General features: G+C 44.9%; 1 protein-coding gene across 8 annotated transcripts in view; it reads left to right on the top strand.

Annotated features, from left to right (window-relative positions):
- Positions 1-23,777, top strand: part of snx29 (sorting nexin 29) — an 880,052-nt gene that overhangs the window by 451,132 nt on the left and 405,143 nt on the right. The window contains exon 16 of one of the 8 annotated variants that reach the window (XM_086000768.1): positions 7,545-8,210. The exons of the other annotated variants lie outside the window; for them this stretch is intronic. Coding sequence (XP_085856894.1) covers positions 7,545-7,982 — 438 coding nt within the window. The 3' untranslated portion in view covers positions 7,983-8,210. Of the gene's footprint in view, positions 1-7,544; positions 8,211-23,777 lie in introns of those variants that run through there. 8 annotated transcript variants of the gene reach the window in all.

The following is a 23,777-nucleotide window of genomic DNA, read 5'->3' as shown; positions in this document are numbered from 1 at the left end:
GGCGTTTTGTACAGCTCCATCATAACTTCCATGCTCTTATATTCTATGCCTCGGCTAATGAAGGCAAGTATCCCATATGCCTTTTTAACCACCTTATCTACCTGTCCTGCTGCCTTCAGGGATCTATGTACATGCACACCAAGGTCCCTCTGATCCTCTGTCCTTCCTAGGGTCCTATCATTCACTGTGTATTCCCTTGCCTTGTTAGTCCTCCCAAAATGCATCACCTGACACTTTTCAGGGTTAAATTCCATTTGCCACTGTTCTGCCCATCTGACCAACCCATCTATATCGTCCTGTAGCCTGAGGCTTCCCTCCTCGCTATTTACCACCCCACCAATTTTCGTGTCATCTGCAAACTTACTGATCATACCTCCTACATTCATATCTAAATCATTAATGTACACTACAAACAGCAAAAGACCCAGCACTGATCCCTGCAGTACACCACTGGACACAGGCTTCCAGTCAGAAAAACAACCTTCGACCATCACCCTCTGCCTCCTGCCACTAAGCCAATTTTGGATCCAATGTGCCAAGTTGCCCTGGATCCCATGGGCTCTTACCTTCTTGACCAGTCTCCCATGCGGGACTTTGTCAAAAGCCTTACTGAAGTCCATGTAGACCACATCCACTGCACTACCCTCATCCACACACCTAGTCACCCCCTCTCAAAATTCAATCAAATTGGTCAGACGTGATCTCCCCCTGACAAAGCTATGCTGACTATCCTTGATTACTCCTTGCCTCTCCAAGTGAAGACTAATTCTGTCCCTCAGAATTTTTTCCAATAATTTCCCTACCACTGATGTTAGGCTCACTGGCCTGTAATTCCCTGGTTTATCCCTACTACCCTTCTTGAACAATGGTACTACGTTAGCTGTTCTCCAGTCCTCTGGCACCTCCCCTGTGGCCAGAGATTTTCTGAAAATTTGTGTCAGAGCCCCTGCAATCTCCTCCCTTGCCTCACACAGCAGCCTGGGATACATCTCGTCACGGCCTGGGGATTTATCCACTTTTAAGCCCACTGAAACCGCTAGTACCTCCTCCCTCTCAATACTAATTTGTTCAAGTATATCACAATCCCCTTGCCTGATTTCTATGCCTACATCGTCCTTCTCCATAGTGAACACAGATGCAAAATATTCATCTTCTGGCTCGACACACAGATTGCCACTTTGGTTCCTAATAGTCCCTACTCTTTCCATGGTTATCCTCTTGCCCTTAATATACTTATAAAACACCTTGGGATTTTCCTTTATTTTGCCCGCTAGTGTTTTTTCATGCCCCCTTTTCGCTCTCCTATTTTCTTTTTTAAGTACCCCCCTGCACTTTCTATACTCCTCTAGGGCTTCCACTGTTTTTAGTCCCTTATATCTGCCGAAAGCCTCCCTTGTTTTCCTCTAATCCATTTTCGTATATCCCTTGACATCCAGGGTTCCCGTCCCACCCTTGACCTTTACGGGAACATGTTGCCGTTGTACTCTCTCTATTTCCTTTCTGAAAGACTCCCACTGCTCTGATGTGGATTTTCCGACAAGTAGCTGATCCCAGTCCACTTTGGTTAGATCCTGCCTTATCATATTAAAATAGGCCTTCCCCCAATTTAGAACCAATTGTTCTTACCTGATGTCCACATACATGTATGTTCCAGCATGAGTCACTCTAGTGATCGCAAGGAGGAAACCTTGCTCATTATTTTGTACCCTTCCACTTAAACCACACTGACAAACCCAAACCCAAACAGGTAATTAACAGGCAGAAAATAGGATTATCCCCATTTTTCGTCCTGAAGTGTGAGCTTCCCGACCTGGGGGAACCCCGTCGGGGTGTAGGAGGCGAGTAGGAGGTCTGTGGGGGTCGGAGGGGTCTGAAAGTGCGATGTAGAGGTGAGTGATGGGTGCAAGTGTGGAGTGGTAAGTATGAGGTGAGTGTAAAGTGTTAGAAAATGTTAACTTACCTTTGTTTCTACCTACAGCCTTCAGCCGCAGTGGAGCCGGAATCCCCGACATCTCCATTGTAGAGATCAGAGACTGGCTGTTGCATCCTCCGATACAACAGCTAGCTGATTTCTGCAAAGTAGAAAGGTTTGATGAGTCCTGAACACAAGAACTCATCAAACTACACAGAATGTCAGTGTTTGACAGCTTCTCAGAGCTGTCAAACGATGACATTTCTTCTTTCAAAAATTCTTGACAGATGACACGTCATACGTTGACGTGCTCTGTCACTGACTTCCCCCCCTAATTGGCCTGCTGAGCCCGCCGGGCGGGCTTAACAAGGTCAATCGGGAAGATCCTGCTGGTTGGTCAGAAGCTGATGGAGGCGGGACTGAAACCCGGCAAGCAGCAGTCCCGCCTCCAACACGTCTCCATTCATAAAATCCAGCCCCAAGACTCTGCCGTTGCAACAATTTAGCTCGCTGGAAAGTGCACACGAATGCTGCAGAATGACTTCTTCCTCTTATTTGTCTTCACTCCCTTTGCTTGGTGATTCTTTAGCAGTGATGTGTACTTATTGTTTAATATTGGCCCAGAAATTAGGTTCGGGGGCTTGCCGCGCGTGCAAGCTTCCGATATGCACTTACCCGGTGCGCCGACAGCTGAAGCCTGGGCCTGCTTGGAATTCCTGTCACTGGCCCAGTTCAGCTGTCGGCGCGCTGTGCTTGCCTGATCCAGCGGCGTAGTTAGTTCGATGTGCCGGCTGGGATCAGGTGAGCACTGGGCAGCCAATCAGGGGAGGGAAAACTTCATTCATGAGTTTGATAGTAAGAACTGTCAAACTCATGAAAACTACAGGCGCCCAAAACACTACTTAAACTTTAAATAAAATTTAAAAAAACATCCCACTAATTAAATGAACTATAAATAACTTTAAAAAACTATTTTAAACAATTACTCAAATTTTTGAAAAAAATAATTTTTAAAAAATCAGGTCTAAAAATACACTTACCTTACTGTAAAGTCCATAAAAACAATAAAGCTGTGGAAAAAATGTTATAATTTTAAATAATAGACCACTTACCTTAAAGAATCAAGTCCTTACTGTCCTTTTTACATTCGTAAAAAGTTGAGGCCCTTACACACGGGCAGACCTGTAAAAAAGAAGGAAGTTCAACGCATGCGCGCAGAGTCCTGCGCGCACGCGTTGGACCTCTGAACCCCTTGGAGGAAATGCCGGTTTCCCGCGCATGCGCTGTGCATGCAAGAAACCGGCACTTCCATCGGGTCCACGCGTGAGCACCCCGTCCTTACTCACGCGTTGGGACCCGAAGTACTGGGCCATAATTTTTAAAAATGTACATGTTTTTTGAAATTGTCTTAATTTATTTTTAAGGCACAAGTCCACCTTGAAATTTTTATGTGATGATAGCTGACCTCCCATTCAGAGCACTGTTTTTATTGACACCAAGAACATAAGAAATAGGAGCAGGAGTAGGCCAATCGGCCCCTCGTGCCTGCTCCGCCATTCAATAAGATCATGGCTGATCTGATCCGAACCGCCAATCTACTATCACAGAACCATCTCCTGAATCTAACAGAATTAGACACATGAAATAGGAGCAGGATCAGGCTACACGGCCCCTGGGCCCGCTCCGCTACCCACAGGGCCATGACCGATCCGAACCTAGACTCATGTCCAAATTCCTGCCTGCTCCCTGTAACCCTTAATTCCCTTTACTTCTAGGAAACTGTCTATTTCTGTTTTAAATTTATGTAATGATGCAGCTTCTACAGCTTTTTGGGGCAGCATATTCCATGGACCTACCACCCTCTGAGTGAAGTAGTTCCTCCTCATCTCAGCTTTGAAAGAGCAGCCCCTTATTCTAAGCCTATGTCCCCTAGTTCTAGTTTCACCCATCATCGGGAACATCCTCCCTGCATCCACCCGATCCAACCCCTTCACAATCTTATATGTTTCAATAAGATCGCCTCTCATTCTTCTGAACTCCAATGAGTAGAGTCCCAATCTACTCAACCTCTCCTCATATGTCCATCCCCTCATCCCCGGGATTAATCGAGTGAACCTTCTTTGTACTGACTCGAGAGCAAGTATGTCTTTTCTGAAGTATGGACACCAAAACTGTATGCAGTATTCCAGGTGCGGTCTCACCAATACCTTGTACAACTGAAGCAATACCTCCCTATTTTTATATTCTATCCCCCTAGCAATGAAAGCCAACATTCCATTGGCCTTCTTAATCACTTGCTGCACCTGCATACTAACCTTTTGAGTTTCGTGCACCAGGACCCCCAGATCCCTTTGTACTTCAGTACTTTCCAGTTTCTTGCCATTAAGATAATAACTTGCTCTACGATTTTTCCTGCCAAAGTGCATAACCTCACACTTTCCAGTATTGTATTCCATCTGCCAAATCTCTGCCCACTTACTTAGCCTGTCTATGTCCCCTTGCAGGTTTTTTATGTCCTCCTCACTCACTACTTTCCCTCCTATCTTAGTATCATCTGCAAACTTTGATATGTTACACTCGGTCCCCTCCTCCAAATCGTTAATATAGATTGTAAAGCGTTGGGGACCCAGCACTGACCCCTGCGGAACACCACTAGTTACTGATTGCCAGTCTGAGAATGAACCATTTATCCCAACTCTCTGCCTTCTGTTAGATAGCCAATCCTCTATCCATGCCAGAATATTACCCCTAATCCCGTGATTTTTTATCTTAAGCAATAATCTTGTGTGGCACCTCGTCAAATGCCTTTTGGAAGTCTAAATACACTACGTCCACTGGTTCCCCTTTATCCACCCTATATGTTACTTCCTCAAAGAACTCCAGCAAATTTGTCAAACATGACTTCCCCTTCATAAAACCATGCGGACTTTGTCCTATTAAATTATGATTATCCAAATGTCCTGTTACTGTCTCCTTAATAATGGACTCCAATATTTTACCTACCACAGATGTTAGGCTAACCGGTCTACAGTTTCCAGCCTTTTGTCTACTGCCCTTTTTAAATAAGGGCGTTACATTAGCAGTTTTCCAGTCTGCCGGGACCTTTGCTGAGTCCAGGGAGTTTTGGAAAATTATTACCAATGCATCCACAATCCCTACCGCCACTTCCCTCAAGACCCTAGGATGTATGCCATCAGGTCCAGGTGATTTATCCGCCTTGAGTCCCATTATTTTACCGAGTACCACTTCCTTAGTGATTTTGATCGTGTTTAGCTCCTCCCCCCCTATAGCCCCCTGTTTGTCCAGTGTTGGGATATTCTTAGTGTCTTCTACTGTAAAGACTGATACAAAATATTCATTCAGTGTTTTTGCCATCTCCATATTTCCCAGCATTAATTTCCCGGTCTCATCCTCTAAGGGACCAACATTTACTTTAGCCACCCTTTTTCTTTTTATATAACTATAAAAACTCTTACTATCTGTTTTTATATTTTTTGCTAATTTACTTTCATAATCTATCATCCCTTTCTTAATCAATCTTTTTGTTATTTTTTGCTGTCTTTTAAAGTTTCCCCAATCCTCTGTCCTCCCACTAGATTTGGCTACCTTATATGCCATTGTTTTTAGTCGAATACTATCCTTAATCTCTTTACTTAGCCACGGATGGCTGTCTTTTCTTTTACACCATTTTCTTCTCAGTGGAATATATATTTTTTGGAAGTTGTAAAATAACTCCTTAAATGTACACCACTGATCATGTATCATCTTACCCTTTAATCTATTTTCCCAATCTACTCTACTCAATTCCGCGCTCATACCTTCATAGTCTCCTTTATTCAAGCTTAGCACGCTTGTTTGAGATCCAACCTGAGCACGCTTGTTTGAGATCCAACCTTCTCACCCTCTAATTGAATATGGAATTCAACCATGTTATGGTCACTCATTCCAAAGGGATCCTTTACTTGGACATTTTTAATTAATCCTGTCTCGTTACACAGGACCAGATCTAAGGTTGCTTGCCCCCTGGTCGGTTCAGTTACATACTGCTCAAGAAACCCATCCCTAATACACTCAATGAACTCATCCTCAAGGTAGCCCTGCCCAATTTGATTTGTCCAATTAATATGATAGTTAAAATCCCCCATAATTATAGATGCTCCCTTATTACAAGCCTCAACTATTTCCTGATTGATACTCTGTCCAACAGAGTTGCAACTGTTCGGAGGCCTATAGACTACACCCACTAGTGTTTTTTTCCCCTTATTATTCCTTACCTCCACCCAAACTGTTTCATTATCCTGATCTTTTGACCCAATATCATTTCTCTGTATTACAGTGATTCCTTCCTTTATTAACATAGCCACCCCACCTCCCCTTCCTTCCTGCCTGTCCTTCCTGATCGTTAAATAACCTGGTATGTTTAATTCCCAGGCATTGTCACCCTGCAGCCATGTTTCTGTAATGGCCACAAGATCATTCCCATATGTAGTTATTTGTGCCATTAACTGGTCTATTTTGTTACGAATGCTACGTGCATTCAGATAGAGAACTTTCAAATATCTTTTGTGACACTTAGTTCCTGCTTTTGCCCTTTTTATTACTTTACCTTTTACTCCATACCTTCTGCCCCTTCCTGACACGCTCTGGTTTTTAATTTCCCCACTGCTACCTAAGTCTATGACCTTCTCTGTTGTCCTTTTTATTATTTGCTCTCTTGGAACCTCCCCCCCACTAGTTAGTTTAAAGCCCTCTCTACAGCCCTAGTTATATGATCCGCCAGGACTCTAGTCCCAGCACTGGCCAAGTGAAGCCCGTCCCAACGGAACAGCTCCCTCCTGCCCCTGTACTGGTGCCAGTGTCCCAGGAAGCAAAACCCATTTCTCCCACACCAGTCTTTGAGCCACGCATTTAACTCTCTAATTTTATTTGTCCTTGCCAAATTTGCTCGTGGCTCAGGTAATAATCCAGAGATTATTACCCTTGAGGTTCCATTTTTAAATTTGACCCCTAGCTGCTCATACTCCTTTAACAGAACCGGCTTCCTAGTCCTATCTACGTCGTTTGTACCAACATGGACCACGACAACTGGATCCACCCCCTCCCACTGCAAGTTTCTTTCCAGCCCAGAGGAGATGCCCTTAACCCTGGCACCGGGTAGGCAACACAGCCTTCAGGACTCTCGCTCTCGGCTGCAGAGAACTCTATCTATCCCCCTAATAATACTATCCCCTACCACTACTGTAAGAAGTCACACAACACCAGGTTATAGTCCAACAGCTTTATTTGAAATCACAAGCTTTCGGAGCGCTGCTCCTTCTTCAGGTGAAGTGGAGAAATGCATAAAGACACAGCTTATATAGTCAGAGAATCATGTCGCTAAGGCCATCCCCACGCCTCCACTACTCGCTTTCAAACAGCCGCCTAACCTCAAACAGACCATCGTTCGCAGCAAATTACCCAGCTTTCAGGAGAACAGCGACCACGACACCACACAACCCTGCCACAGCAACCTCTGCAAGACATGCCAGATCATCAACACAGATACCATCATCCCACGTGAGGACACCACCCACCAGGTACATGGTACATACTCATGTGACTCGGCCAACGTTGTCTACCTCATACGTTGCAGGAAAGGATGCCCCGGAGCATGGTACATCGGCGAGACCATGCAGACACTGCGACAACGGATGAACGGACACCGCGCAACAATCACCAGGCAGGAGTGTTCCCTCCCAGTCGGGGAACACTTCAGCAGTCAAGGACATTCAGCCTCCGATCTTCGGGTAAGCATTCTCCAAGGTGGCCTTCGAGACACACGACAACGCAAAATCGTCGAGCAGAAACTAATAGCCAAGTTCCGTACCCACGAGGACGGCCTCAACCGAGATCTTGGGTTCATGTCACGCTACATGTAACCCCACCTGACGCAGGGTCATCCAGACTCGAGTCGACATTGGCTTGTTCTCTCTACACAGATGCGGCCGGACCTGCTGTGATTTCCAGCCAAAAAAAATGTTTTTTGTCTTTTTTTGTTTTTCATACAGACATCAGCATCTGCAATATTTGACCCCTTGTGACCCCACCTCATTGTTCTTTGATGTAATGTTTCCCTGACTGACCTGTTTGGACACCATTCACACCTTTGACTGCTGTGATTATCTCTCTGCCGAGGTGTGATAAATGGCAGTTGGAAAGGTTACCTGTAAACATCTGACATGATTCTCTGACTATATAAGCTGTGTCTTTATGCATTTCTCCACTTCACCTGAAGAAGGAGCAGCGCTCCGAAAGCTTGTGATTTCAAATAAAGCTGTTGGACTATAACCTGGTGTTGTGTGACTTATTACATTTTTCCACCCCAGTCCAACTCCGGCATCTCCACACCACCCTACCACTACAACATTTCTATTTACTCCCCCCCCTCTTGAATGGCCCCCCGTTCCACGGTGCTGTGGCCAGGTTGCTCATCCTCCCTGCAGTCCCTGCTCCTGTCCCCACAGGGAGTAAGAAACTCGAACCTGTTGGTCAAGAGCAAGGGCTGCGGCTCCTCCAGCTCTACCTCCTGGATCCCCGTACCTGCCTCACTCGTAGTCACACCGTCCTGTCCCTGACCATGGACTACATCTGAATTACTTAACTTCATAGGTGTGACCACCTCCTGACACAGAGTCCAGGTACTTCCCCCCCCTCCCTGATGTGTCGCAGTGTCTGAAGCTCAGACTCCAGCTCATCAACACGGAGCTGGAGTTCCTGTAGCAGCAGACACTTGTCACAGACGTAATCACCGTGAGCCTCAATGGGGTTCACCGGCTCCCACATCTCGCAACAGTAACACATCACCTGCTCCATTCTGTGTAATTAATTACATTTTTTATTGTTAGTTATGGACACCCTCTGCCCGATTTTAGATGCTAGTATCCCCTTTAATTAATTGGATTTAAATTAAATCAATCCCTCTAGTTACACCAGTTAAATGGTTTACCAACAGTCACTCTGCACCAGAAAGGCCTTATTAACTACAACCCACAGAGTTAAAGTTTGAAAAGAGCACCTAACACCCCACTTACCCAAACTCACAGCACTCTGATGCAAGCACTTAGTGCTTGCTCGCACTAGGACTGGTCTTTTTATACTGTGTTTGTTTACAGCCAAATGAGTTGATGTGCCTCAATAAATCCGAGACTCGATGTTAGCGAAACATAACAAGGCTTTTGTTGACTTAGAAGGTAACACACAGAGGAGAATGTATCTTCCATCCAGAGGTCTGCCGTACTGGATGTGCTGCAGGCTGGGCCAGCTTACATAGGAGCCAGGTGTGGGCGGAGCCCTACACACAGTACAATACAATGGAAATGAAACTGAAACCAACCACAGTCACAGGCAGAGAAATACTGATGAGTGATGAATGGAATATTTCATCACATGAGTCACCCCTGCTGATTGGTTAGAAAACTGGTTTCCACTGCCTGCTGTGCCAATTTACTCCTACTGCAGTGTAACCTTGTTTTACTCTTCTTATACCAACAGAATCCCAAATATTTAACTTTTCCCCTTTACTTAAACTGCTTAAAGTAATCTTATCAAGAATGATTTAAAGAGAAATAACAATTAAAGAACTCTCACTCTTACCCAAACTCACAGAACTCTTTGATGACTCGCACTTACCCTTTAACTAATTAATTAAAATTAAATGAATCCCACCAATTTCACCAGTTAAATTATATATTTAAGGGCCCTGGTTTACAAACTGTCCCCGCTACACCACAGCAACCTTAAAGACTATAAATCACAGACTTAAAGTTTTAAAACGAGAGAAATACTCCAACCAATCACCTACCTGTTTTGTGGTGACGTCACACGTTGAATACTTTTTACCTCTCTCCTTGCCTGAGATTGGAGATTGGTACGCCTACCTGAGCATCTGGGGCCTCTTGTAGTCGCTCTGCCGCACTGCTCCGCCTCCACCCGCTGCCGATGCCGCACTGAGGCCTACCTGAGCCTCTGGGGCCTCTTGTAGTCGCTCTGCCGCGCTGCTCCGCCTCCACCCGCTGCCGATGCCGCACTGAGGCAGATATAAGTGACAATTTTGCCAGGGGGGTTGGGTGATCATACAGCCAGTGCAGCATGCTGGAAGTGCACTCTGCCAGAAGGACAATCAATGCTCCTTTCCCGGATTTGGCTCATGTTCATGGACTGGGCAGTTCTGGACATGTGGCATCCTGCCATTGGTTGCACACCCACTCTCCGAGGAAGTTCTGATACTGCGCAGGCCTCAGATGTCTGCATTAGCTGAAAGGTGCAGTGGTTCTGTGTCTGGTTGTCTATTTCAGGGTTGCTTTTCAGTTTAGCAGTGTCCGTTTCCTTGCTTTGCCTGCAAATTTGAGTTGTTGCATGTGGAGTTATTTTTGTGTCAGCATTTATTAATCTCTCTTTGGTAGAAGAAGCTGGTAATGCCTGGAAGCACTTCAAAAAGACGCAGGGCATCTTGCTTTGAAGAGGACATAACAAAAATGTTGTTGGAGAATATACAGAAGAGGAGGAAAGCCTTCTTTCGCATCTATGGCTGTAGTATAAAAACATGGCAGGAGTTGGCTCAGTCAGTGGCCCAGAAATTCGGGTCGGGGGCTTCCCGCGGGTGTAAGCCCCCGACTACACTTAGCTTGCGCGCCGGCAGTTGAGCTGTAGGGCCCCGTGGAATTCCGCTCCGGGGCCTGGCCCAGCTGCCGGCGCGCTGTGCTTGCGTGTTCATGGGGCGTAGTTAGTGCGATGCGTCCCCTGGGATCACGTGAGCCATGGGCAGCCAATCGGAGGAGGGAAAAGCCCATGAATAAGATTGACAGGTAGACCTGTCAAAACTTATAAATATTACGGGCCCAAAATAGCAGTAAACCTTCAAATAATTTTTTTTTTTTTAAAAACACACTGTTTAAATAAACTATAAATTACATTAAATAACTATTTTAAACAATAATTTAAATTTTTGAAATTTTTTTTATATTGTAACGGGGATAAAAATAAACTTACCTTGCTTTAAAGTATTTAAAAATAATAAACCTGTGGAAAAAAGGTTTTAATTTTAATTAATTGACCACTTACCTTGCAAAAAGCAGGCCTTACGCCTGCTTTTTAAATGTGTAAATCCTGCAGGTTTACCCTCCCTGCGCGCACGTTCGACCTCTGCACCTCTTCGTTCAGAGGATCGGAAGTGGCGGTTTCCCGCGCATGCGTAGTGCATGCAGGAAACCGGCAATTCCATTCGGCCTACGGGTGAGTACCCCGTGCGTACTCACCCGGGGAGAGCCGATAAATTCCAGCAACACTGGTAACTGCATGGGTGGAAGTGCTGCAGCCTGAAGCAGGCTCCTCGGGGGTCATGCTGACAGAGATCGAGAGCCTGCTCAAAGCTAGGTTTCTCGCTTGGGGTTGCAGCTACCACCACAAAGCCCCCCTGCCCACAGGGCTTTCCCTGAGAAGAAGCAAGAGATTAGGTATTTGAGCACATCAGTCACCAACTGTTGGGAAGGGTAAGCACTGTTGCAGCAGTCACCAAGCACAGGGACACATTGGGATCGATTTTAACTGGGCCGTGAGGCGGGCTTAGAGGCGTGCGGGGGGTTAAAAAAAAAGACCCCCGCATGCCTGGTTCCCGACCCCGAGCCATTTTAACCCAGGCGTGTCTGATGGTCCCGAATCAGTCCGCCTCCAACAGGCGGGACTGGTCTTTAAGGCCCTTAATCAGCAATAATTGGCCTTTATAATGCCATTTTAACAGGCCCTTGCATTTTTAACCCTTTTCCCACGTAAAACATGCCTGGTGGGGATCACGCCTGTGAAACCTGGTGTGAGCACTATTGGCTTGCTGACTATCAGCTGCAGGTCAACCAGTAAAGAGGAGATTTGATCAGTCATCATTTGCAAGTGGCAGGACTTGTTGTTTCAGGCCTGGGGCAACTTTTACCAGGCTTAACCACACCTGTGGAAGGTTGGAGCCTCACACACATCTCCAGTGTGAACTCCTGGGAAACCCCTCTCGCCACCCTCACTCAGCGCTTCCTCAGCGGAGGCATATGCCAGAAGCATGGGAGCCATTTTTCTCCTTCCCTTCTTGGCATTAGAGGAGCTCGAGCACCAGGCGCGGCAGCAGCAGAACCAGGAACAACAGCAGGAGGGACAGGCTGCTGCTCACCCACCTGAGGCAGCACAGGCCAGAAGGGGCCAGCGCATAGAAGCCCGTCGGCGCAGGAGATACCCCCCAAACAGGGTCTAGAGACACACGGTCAGCTACCTCAACATAACTGAGCAGCAGTGCCAAAGGCGGCTCCGACTTTCGCGACAGGTAGTGACTGACATCTGCGCAATGATACAGCAAGACCTGCTGCCCAGAGGATCAGGTGGACACTCCTTACCAGTGGCCATCAAAGTCACCACCGCACTCAACTTTTTTGCCTCAGGCTCATTCCAGGGATCATCAGCGGCATCTCCCAGTCGGCCGCACACACTTGCATCACGCAGGTAACCAATGCCCTCGCTCACAATCACATCCATTTCACCAGGGATCGCGCAAATGTGACGGCGTGAGCGGTTGGATTAGCTCATCTGGCAGACTTTCCAAGGGTGCAGGGCGTCATTGACTGCACACATGTGGCCCTTAGGGCACCCCATTGCAATCTAGGTATTTTTGTCAACCGCAAGGACTTCCACTCCCTTAACGTTCAGCTAGTGTGTGACCACAAGAAGGAGATTTTGCATGTTTGTGCCAAGTACCCTGGCAGTTGTCATGACTCCTTCATACTGCACCAGTCTAGTGTGCCTCCGCTATTCAGGCCGCCAGACCAACTTCACGGATGGCTACTTGGAGACAAGGGCTATCCCCTGAGGACTTGGCTAATGACGCTGTTGAGGAGGCCAGCCAACGAAGCGGAGGAGCGCTACAACTCCAGCCACATTTCCACCAGATCCATAATCGAGCAAACCATCGGCTTGCTGAAGATGCGCTTCAGATGCCTGGATAAATCAGGTGGAGCCCTACAGTACTTAGCAGCCAGGGTCTCCAGAATCGTCGTGGTTTGCTGTGCACTCCACAACATGGCGCAGCATTGTGGCTTGCAGGTTCCTGAGGACCAAGTGGCTCCTCACATACCCTCCTCAGATGATGAGGACGAGGAGGAGGGCGAAAACGAGCATCCTGCAGAGGCCCATCAACCAGCGGCAGCATTACGCGAGAACATTGCTGCCCGGGATGCAAGGAACGCACTCATCCTGGCCAGATTTGCTTAGCCTAGTATATCAAACTCATTTACCTCGCAGCTTCTTACCTGAGCATTGACAATGGCCAAACCCTGCGGATTCCTAGCTATTTGACCAGCATCCTGACAACTGCAAGTAATCCTAAGCCCCATTCGCAAAATGACATACGGCAGAACTGCAACAGTTGCCATCGGAATTTTTATGCACAAGAACCAACTGATGGCATTTTTACAATATACAGGAAACTTTCGATTAACCGGCCTCTACATAACCATAAATGTCGGTTAACCGGCAAAATTCTGGAGTAGGTTCAGGTAACTTTTTTTTACTCCATTTATTGCTGTGCAAGTGTGCAGCTGCAGCTGTTGCTAAGCTACAGAGACGCTTGCAACTTGTGCTGATTGTTCTGAAGCTGTTGCTAAGCAACAGGGTTTGTTGCTTTGGAGCTCCCTATCTTTTACTATAGCGTTCGGTTAGCCGGAATTTTTGATGAACCGGCACCACGTCGGTCCCGTCCGTGCCGGATACCAGAAAGTTTCCTGTACACAACATTTCACCCAAGTGACTACCCTTGTGACTACTTGTGCTTTATTTTCCTCTTACGCATGCTCTTACGTAGTGGTTCTCCTGTGGCTTCAGCAGATGTGGAGGCCCCTTGCTCACTTTCCTGCTGCTCCTGTCTCGACACCTTTGGTGGGCGTCCTCTGGGTGGCGAGCCTGTGAGGGCTCGTCAGCAGTCTGCTGCTCCTGCGGCTGTGCAGGGGTTGAGACGTCTATCTCACTTGGGTGTGGACTCCGACGGGGCTCTGACCGAGGGCTCTGCAGTGGCATGGAAGTGTGAGCGTTTGGAGAGGAACCCCCACTTCCTTGAGGCCTGCCAGCAACCTCCCTCTCATGGGTCAGCTCCCCCTCCGCGCCTGCAAGTGGCTTGAGAGCACCTTGCTGCACATCAGGGGGGCCATGGGGACCCGTATCTGCAATGGCAGTCCTACTCAGAAGGACTTCCATGAAGGTCTGGTTTCTCTGTTCAATAGATGCCCATCGCTCCTCAAGAGATGTCATTCTATTCTGAACACTCACCATGTTTTTCATACCCTGGCGACTAACCTCCTCCATGGCCGTAGCCCTCCTCTCCTCTACCGTAGCCAGCCTTACCACGGAGGCAGCAATCATTTCCACGTAGGTAGCCATCCTTTCCGTGTTGATGCGTTCATGCGCCACTGACTCCACAAAGGCTCTGCTCATGTTCGCTATGGACTCCTCCATTCGCTCCACACTCACAGCGACCCTGGAGACAAAACGTGCCAGTGACTCCTGCATCTGTGCATGGAGTTCCATCACCTCTGATCTTATGGATGGATCCAGAGGCAGAGGGTTGACATGCAGCTGAGCCGAGCTGGCAGAGTCCTGCGCCCTCCGACGAGGACTCTCCACTGCTGTCCCTGTTGCCACAATCTGCTGATGCTCACTTGTGAGCTCTGATATACCAGGTGACAACACTACTCGATGTCCCGAAGGTCCCCCCGAGCTGCGAGTGTCTGCACTGGTGCTGGGTGCGCTTATTTCTGCTGACGGTGCGCCCTCAGAGGTTGCGGATTCCTCCGAGGAGTCTGGAATCTCAGGCTCTTCTTCCTGCACAGTGGGGACGGGGGCTCTCGATGGTCCTGTGGGGGAGTCAAGGAAAAAGTTAGAGATGTGATGCCAAGGTTACATGCACATTGCATATTGCAGATGATCATAAGTCCATATGATGTAGCTTCAGAATCATTATCAGCGACTCATGCAATGTCAATGAGAGAGATGGAAAACTATTCTGTCACCAGCTTGCGGGGATGCACCTGTCTGTCCTTCCCCAACTTCCACATCTGTATCAGCCCCGACAATCTCCAGGACGGCTTCCTCCCAGGGGGTGAGCTGGGCTACTGAGGGTGGCCCTCCTCCTGTCCTGGCTCGTGCTCTCCTGTTGTGAGCTCTCTTCTCCTGCAATGAGGGAGACAAGTGGAGGTTGAGTGAGAATGAAGGAGTGAGTGTAGAGAATCCATAGCATAGATACTTAGAAGGAGACAAAGATGGAGTGAGGTTGCAAGACCAAGGGCCCTCCCTGTGTGTTGTCAGTTGTGTTCAAAGCATCAGAGTGAGAGGGAGTGTGAGGGCTGCATCGTCTAATAGTTAGGTGAATGTGAGCATAGAGAGAGAGAGGGAATGGCTAAGGGTGCATGGATGTGAGTGTCAAGTGGGATGTGGAGGAAGAGATTGCTAAAACTGAGTGCTGGTAAGGAAAGGCAATGGGGATCAGATTGAGGGTGATGGAAACTTCATACTTACTTTTCCAGTGCGATGAAGGTCATGGAATCTTTTCCTGCACTGCATCCAGGTGCGCCGTGTGAGCCCCAAGGAGTTGACTTCCCCAGCCACCTGTAGCCACACAGCCTTGGTCTGACTGGGAGGCCTCTTCCTCCCTGAAGAAGGGAACAGGACCTCCCTGTGGGCCCTAGCCCCATCCAACAATGCCTGCAGTGATGCCTCATCAAATTTAGGCGCAGCTCTTGCCCTCCCGCTGGCCATTGTTCCTGCAGGCTCCTGTGCCACCATAAGGGGAAAGCTTGGAAGCCTACAGAGGAAGCAAGGCTTGCTGTGGACCTTAAATGCAGCAGCAATGATGACATCATTGGAGGGGACTTGCAGTCATGAAAAACCCATTTGCAAAGGCTTCCCACACATTGGAAATCAATTGGCCAATTGAGTTAAAATTGCATCAATCTCACACATCCATTTAGATTCGTGTGGGAATCACGAAATTCGGGGAACCCGACAATTGCCCGCACCTGAGTTAAAATCGACCCCATTGAATATCTGCACAACAGATGTTTCCAAAGCTTTGCATGTGAAAAATAGGTGCACAGCATAGAGAAAGATAGCCTTGTATAATCGTAGTCTTTTATACAATCTTGGTCTCTGATGACCCCCACCCATGCCCCCACTGCTGTGAAGCATTTTTCAGCCATTGAGAGGCTTAGAAAAGCACAGCTTTTAATTGACTTCAAAGAAAGCCACTTTCTGATACATACTGCAAGATGTAACTATTTGTCCATTATGGAGTCTACAGTTAAAAACAATTATGAGTGATAGAATCACTTTCTTGTGGATTTTGTCAAAGGTCTGGAATTGGCAGTTTTACTTTGTTTTATATTTTTTAGTGAAAGTTTATAGGCATCTGAACTGTGTCCCTGATGGGAATGAAACAATTTTCATTTTAGTATTCAGTGACAGCAGCAATTGACCCCAGGTGAGATTTTGTGTGGTTGGATGCAGAGTCTCCTCCACTGTGTCCCAGTTTACATAGAATGTTACAGCACAGAAACAGGCCATTTGGCCCAACAGATCTATGCCGGTGTTTATGCTCCACACGAGCCTCCTCCCACCTTACTTCATCTCACCCTGTCAGCATATCCTATTCTTTTCTCCCTCATGTACTTACCCAGCTTCCCATTAAATGCATCTATGATCAAACAGCTTCATAATTTTAAAGACCTCTATTAGGTCACCTCTCAGTCTTTTTTCTGGAGCAAAGAGCCCTAGCCTGTTCTGATAGCTGTACCTTCTCAGTTCTGGTATCATCCTTGTAAATCTTTTTTGCACTTTCTCCAGTGCTTCTATATCCCTTTTGTAATGTGCATTAACTCCAATCTCAAAAAGTGAATCTGCTACTACGACAGCATGGACTTTTGTACTTCTCACACAAGCTTCTTTGAGGTTCATTATCAGTATTTGCCTCATTATGGGAAAATTTGTGGTATGATCTCTTGCCCACTAGCGCATGGTTGAGACTGACCAAATGCATTTTATGCAGCAGGCAGAGAGAGGAAACTTTCATCCCATGAGTCGGGATAAGAATGGAACTCAGGTCCCAGTGATGAAGGGAAAGTGTGCTAAGCTCCACTATGCCACCCAGTGCCACATTAGTTTTTTCAAAGTTTGTTGAACTGGCTGTTAAAAATTTTAATACTTGGCTGATGCTAGATTACGGAATCAGTCTCCTCTCCAGGAAGGAACAGATGCCAATCTGTGTTCAGTCAGACCAGCTGTTCACTGACTCAGCTTGTTCTGACATCAGCTGAACAGAAGTTACTGCATCCGCCTGATACAAGGCGTCCAGTCTCTACAGGGGCTGGGCACTGGACTAAAACCAAACCTTTCACCAAATAGGTAGGAGATTCTATGTTTTGTTTAAATCTATATATTTGGAAATTAGTTAGAAAATGCCATTCATTAATGTTTCACCATGGCAGCAAAACAAAAAAAATGCCTGCACATCTAAAAGAATGTTTTTCATTTATCATTTACTGTATCTAGTTGTGTGCTCTCTGATTAGGATCTCCCATAGTGCATAGTAATTCTTAGGTGAGAAGACAAAAATAGAATTTTTTTTCGTGTGGTAAAGAAATGCAGAGATAAGTTTCATCATGTTAAAAGAACAAATAATAGTTGAGCGTAATGATTATTCTGGATGATGCACAGTAATTAAGATAAAGCATCATACCATCAAAAGTACATAATGTTTCACAATAAATTCCCTGTTACTCTCATTATGTGTTCTATTCTTTCAAAGAAAAATCGGTAACTGTTTATGGTTCAGACTGTATGATCAGTGATTTTAACATGCATTACTGACAACTGACTTAAATACTAAAAATGGTTAGTGCTAAAATTGTCATTAAATGAGACCTCCAGGCAATGAGAACAAATGTTTAATCTAACCAGAAATACTTAGCTGATGTCAGAACAATTGTACTTAGTCACGATTTATTTATTTTCAAATTTTCTTTTATTTTAGTTTAGTTTCTGGTTGCCTGAAGTATTTAATCAGATTGTTATGATTGTGGATCCATGCCAAATGATATAAATATTTTAATGCATATTTCCAATAACATAGTGGCATAAAACTTGCCTACCCTAAAATTCTTAATTAAGCGACTCCCTTGTTCCACAGTTTAAAATTGCCTTTTTCCTTTTTCTTGTATTCCCTATTTTTATTTTATTAAAAATGAACTTTGTATCCGGTTGATTTTGTAGCTGCACGATATTGTACATACGAGACTACCTCATTTAAGTTGTAACTTTGATGTCTTTATTTTTCACAAACAGGTATGGTAGATTTGTGTTTGACATGTAAGTTCTATTCATCTATAGACTGTAGCTTGCACATATTTAGATTGTACACATATTGCATGAAGCTGAATATGAACACTTGTAAATATTTGGATCCTTTATTGGTTCATATTTTGGCCATCATGTCACAAAAGCATCTGTGTGACTGCAGAAAGCCTCCAGATTGCTCTAAAACCAAGCCCTGGCTCTTTTTAGTCATATAGTAGCTTCTGAGTACCCCTCCTGCACAATCTGCCTGGTATAAACCATCCTAGCTCCCTAACTGCCCTTGCTGTCACAAGAGACAACATTAGTAAAGGAATGTTGCTGCAAAGTGGGATTATTACAGTCTCTTGCTTGTGTCAAAGTGGTCCATTCTTTCCTGCTAATAGGCTGATCTCATCGCATTGAGGAACCTGAGATTACTGCTCTTCCTAACAGTGTTTCCTGAAACACTCGCAAGAACAGGAGGTAGTATTATGTCAGACAGTGGTGGTAAGGAGAGGGATGAGGAGGCATCAAACCAATAAGCATAAGTGCACCAGAGGCATGGATCAGAGTCTGGTATAAACCATGGATTGGAAGCAGAAATTTAGGAAGAGGAAGGATCAGAGGCATGGAGAGGAAAAAACAAAGTGATATCATTGTGCAATATGTTCTAATGAAAGTCCAGATTGAAACACTTTTTCTGTGTCACTTAACATATATATTGCAGCCCTTAGCTGATGCCTGGTTGAATACTGGAATTTAATTAATTGAAAAAAACTATTTTGGATAAGGAGGTTTTCTGATGTTTGTGATGTGTTTAATATATGCACAGATCGGCAGTTTAAGCAAATTGTCATCAGCTCCACCCATTCTACGTTCTTGTACAGATCGGCATATATATTGACTGCTGTATGCAATTGCCATCCATTGACTTGAGCAGATGTTACCTGCTGTCCCAATAGTGTTGTTAATCAAACTCTTGTTGCATACTACGAGCAGAATTATTTTACCTCTTTTTCTGTGATCAGTATTTGTGATCATTTTAAGTCTATATTCACCTTGGAATCTATTGTTGTCCAAGTTGTGGCTCTCAGTACAGTTTCTGCAGAGTGCTGTGATGTTAACGATAGTTCAGATATTTGTCAAGTATTGATTCACAGTTAAGAACTCTAATCGCGTAACAAATAGCAAGTTGTTCTTTAGCCTGATGAAGAACAGTATGTTTGAATTCTGTATTGGGTTAACTAGGTATTGTGATATTCTACATGTGAAATATACTGTGGGATATTAAGCAGACATTTTCAGAGTGGTGAATCATATGAGTCGAGACTGATTTAATATTTAGTTCTGGGGTGAAATATTCATAAATTCAAATAGTGTCAATTTCACTTAAAATTGTAGATTTGAAACGAGATGAGCCATGTACTTAAATATTCTACACAACTGGGGCATTTGATTAGTATCTGCATTTGGTTTTAAGTTTGAGGTGGAGCAAGAACAATGACTCAATTTAGTATTCTGAAGTTGAATTTAGCATTGAGAGTGGACCAAAGTTTGTGTTCAGCTTACTGCTGGAGGCACTTAGCACCCCTAGAATTATACTCCTGACCAGGAGTTGGTATCTTTAAGGGGTGTGGAGGGGAGAAAACAAGAAATACGGTAAAAGCTTGTCACCATCATTCTCTTTTTCCTTCCCTCACCTTCAAACTTTAGAAAGTAGCACACTTTTCACTACCTACCCTTTGAAAGTACTGCAGTTTAAAAAAAAAACTGGTTCATTGATGAATTGTGACACATTTGAAAGTTATAAGTGATAAACTCTGGTCCAGAGCAGCCTCAGTGACAGTTCAAAATGAGAACTGTTAAGCATATGGCTTTGTAACGTGCTTCCTTAAATAAACCACTTTCGTGTTCTAAAAGTAACATGCTGTGTTATTGGGCAATCTTGTGACAATTTGTTTAGTACCTAAAGTCATATTTGCAATTTAATAAAAATAAATAAAGAAGAGAATTCTTCAATCCTGAATGTTTATGTTGTGAACAGCAGTAAATCAGTGGGGGTTTCTATTAGTGATGCACAGCACATCTTTAAACAGTAACTCGAACAAATGAAAATAATGAAATAATTTTTGCAGTTTTACAAATGTTTTGCATTCATATAAATAATGTTCTCAGCTGGGTGTGGAGAATATAGATTGTACTCCATGACAAAAGAAGACTTGATACGTCATCATAATTTGTCACTTGTGGGCTTTTAACAGAGTTGTATTCCTTAGCTTTCATTGTTGCTAGTTGAATCACTAATGTGTCACATAGAAACATAGAAGATAGGAGCAGGAGTAGGCCATTCGGCCCTTCGAGCCTGCTCCGCCATTCAATGAGATCATGGCTGATCATCCAAATTCAGTACCCTGTCCCTGCCTTCTCCCCATATCCCTTGATCCCTTTAGCCTCAAGAAATATATCCAACTCTTTCTTGAATATATTTAATGAACTGGCCTCCACCGCCCTCTGTGGCAGAGAATTCCACAGGTTCACCACTCTCTGGGTGAAGAAGTTCCTCCTCATTTCAGTCCTAAATGGCTTACCCCTTATCCTTGGACTATGACCCCTGGTTCTGGACTCCCCGGCCATCCGAAACATCCTTCCTGCATCTAGTCTGTCCAGACCTGACAGAATTTTATAGGTTTCGATGAGATCCCCTCTCAATCTTCTAAACTCCAGTGAGTATAAGCCCAATCGACACAATCTCTCCTCATACGTCATTCCTGCCATCCCAGGTATCAGCCTGGTGAATCTTTGCTGCACTCCCTCCATGGCAAGAACGTCCTTCCTCAGGTAAGGTGACCAAAACTGCACACAATACTCAAGGTGCGGTCTTACCAAGGCCCTGTACAACTGTAGCAAGACATCCTTGTTCCTGTACTCGAACCCTCTTGCTACGAAGGCCAACATACCATTTGCCTTCTTAACCGCCTGCTGCACCTGCATGCTTACCTTCAGCGACTGGTGCACAATAACACCCAGGTCTCTTTGCACTTCCCCTTCTCCCAATCTATTGCCATTCAAATAATAATCTGCCTTCCTGTCTTTGCCACCAAAGTGGATAACCTCATATTTATCCACATTATAGTGCATTTGCCATGTTTCTGCCCAATCACCCAACCTGTCCAAACTGTACTGGAGTTTCACGACATCCTCCTCACAGCTTACCCTCCCACCCAGCTTTGTGTCGTCTGCAAATTGGGAGATATTACATCCAATTCCCTCGTCCAGATCATTAATATATATTGTGAACAGCTGGGGTCCTAGGACCGATCCTTGCGGTACCCCACTAGTCACTGCCTGCCACTCGGAAAATGACCCGTTTATTCCAACTCTTTGCTTTCTGTCCGCCAACCAGTTCTCTATCCAAGTCAATACCTTGCCCCCAATCCCATGTGCCTTAATTTTGCACGCTAATCTCTTATGTGGGACCTTATCGAAAGCCTTCTGAAAGTCCAAATACACCACACCCACTGGTTCTCCCTTATCTATTTTACCAGTTACATCCTCAAAAAATTCCAGTAGATTAGTCAAGCATGATTTACCTTTTGTAAATCCATGTTGACTTTGTCCGATCCTGTCACTGCTTTCCAAGTGCTCTGCTATTACATCTTTTATAATAGACTCCAGCATTTTCCCCACTACCGATGTCAGGCTTACCGGTCTATAATTCCCCGCTTTTTCTCTACCACCTTTTTTGAATAGTGGGGTAACATTAGCTACCCTCCAATCCATGGGTACCGTTTCAGAGTCTATCGAGTTCTGGAAGATGACCAGCAATGCATCTACTATTTCTAGGGCCACTTCCTTAAGTACCCTGGGATGTAGACCATCAGACCCTGGGGATTTATCGGCCTTCAGTCCCATCAATTTTCCTAACACCATTTCCCTACAAATACTGATTTCTTTCAGTTCCTCCCTTTCATCAGACCCTATGTTCCCTGACATCTCTGGGAAGTTATTTGTGTCCTCCTTTGTGAAGACAGAACCAAAATATGTATTTAGTTGGTGTGCCATTTCCTTGTTTGCCATTATAAATTCCCCTGATTCTGACTGCAAGGGACCTACGCTTGACTTCACCAATCTTTTTCTCTTCACATATCTATAAAAGCTTTTACAGTCAGTTTTTATGTTCCCTGATAGCTTACTCTCATATTCTATTTTCCCTTTCTTAATTAATCCCTTTGTCCTCCTTTGTTGACTCCTAAACTGCTCCCAATCCTCAGGATTATTGCTTTTTCTAGCCAATTTATATGTCCTCTCCTTGGATCTTATGCTATCCCTAATTTCCCTTGTTAGCCACGGTTGAGTCAACTTTTTTGTTTTATTTTTATGCCAAACCGGGATGAACAAATTCTGTAGCTCATCCATTCGGCCTTTGAATGTTTGCCATTGCCTATCCACCGTCAACCCTTTGAGTGCCATTCCCCAATCAATCCTACCCAACTCGCTCCTCAGACCATCGTAGTTTCCTTTATTTAAATTGAGGACCTTTGTCTCTGAGTCAACCACTTCATTCTCCATCTTAATGAAGAATTCACACTCTGCTGAATGAAATAAGCAATTTAAAAAAGTACTGTAGAAAAGGCTTGCAAAATCAAATTTGTGATCCCTCCCTTCTGAACTGAATGATACTAGCTAAAAATAACATTTACAATTACCATTTGATTATATTTCAATATTCTAGTGACTGACCTGTTTATTAGCGTGGATATGGCTGTTCCTATATTCCTTTCTTGTGTTTTCAAGTGATGTAAAATACTGGTGTCTAGCAGTCTCTGATTTCAGCCCTGGGTCAATACTGATTTGCAATCACATTTTATTACAAGAGTATACCGTGCTCCCAGTGAGCAGTACTTTTAAACTCTTCACCTTTTGAAAAGTATCAAAGTGTCTTCTCATAATAAAATGATATGGCAACTCTTCGTCCAGCATTCCCACATCATCACATATCATTTGAAGTAGTGTAGGGTCAACTCCCTAACAGCAAATATAGCATCATTCCTCAGGATAGTTTTTATATCAGATTTGCATATATAATGGGGAATAAATCCACACAGCCCTTTCTGGATCTGTCTCATGAATAGCTTTGTATCCTACCATTTTCATTGAATACTCATCCTGGGATGAGAGGGTTGCCCTATAAGGAGAGGTTGAGTAGATTGGGCCTATATTCTCTGGCGTTTAGAAGAATGAGAGGTGATCCCATTGAAACATATAACATTCTTAGAGGGCTTGACAGGGTAGATACTGAGAGGCTGTTTCCCGTGGCTCGAGAGTCTAGAACTGGGGGTCATAGCGTCACGATAAGGGGTCAGCCATTTAGGACTGAAATGAGGAGAAATTCCTTCACTGAGGGTTGTGAATCTTTGGAATTCTCTACCCCAGAGTTAGTCATTGAGTATATTCAAGATTGAGATCGATAGATTTTTGG

This window comes from Somniosus microcephalus, chromosome 11 (assembly GCF_052327205.1).
Source record: "Somniosus microcephalus isolate GS21.2 chromosome 11, FLI_Smic_1.0, whole genome shotgun sequence".
NCBI classification, from domain to species: Eukaryota; Metazoa; Chordata; class Chondrichthyes; order Squaliformes; family Somniosidae; genus Somniosus; species Somniosus microcephalus.
This window is presented reverse-complemented; position numbering and strand designations above follow the sequence as displayed.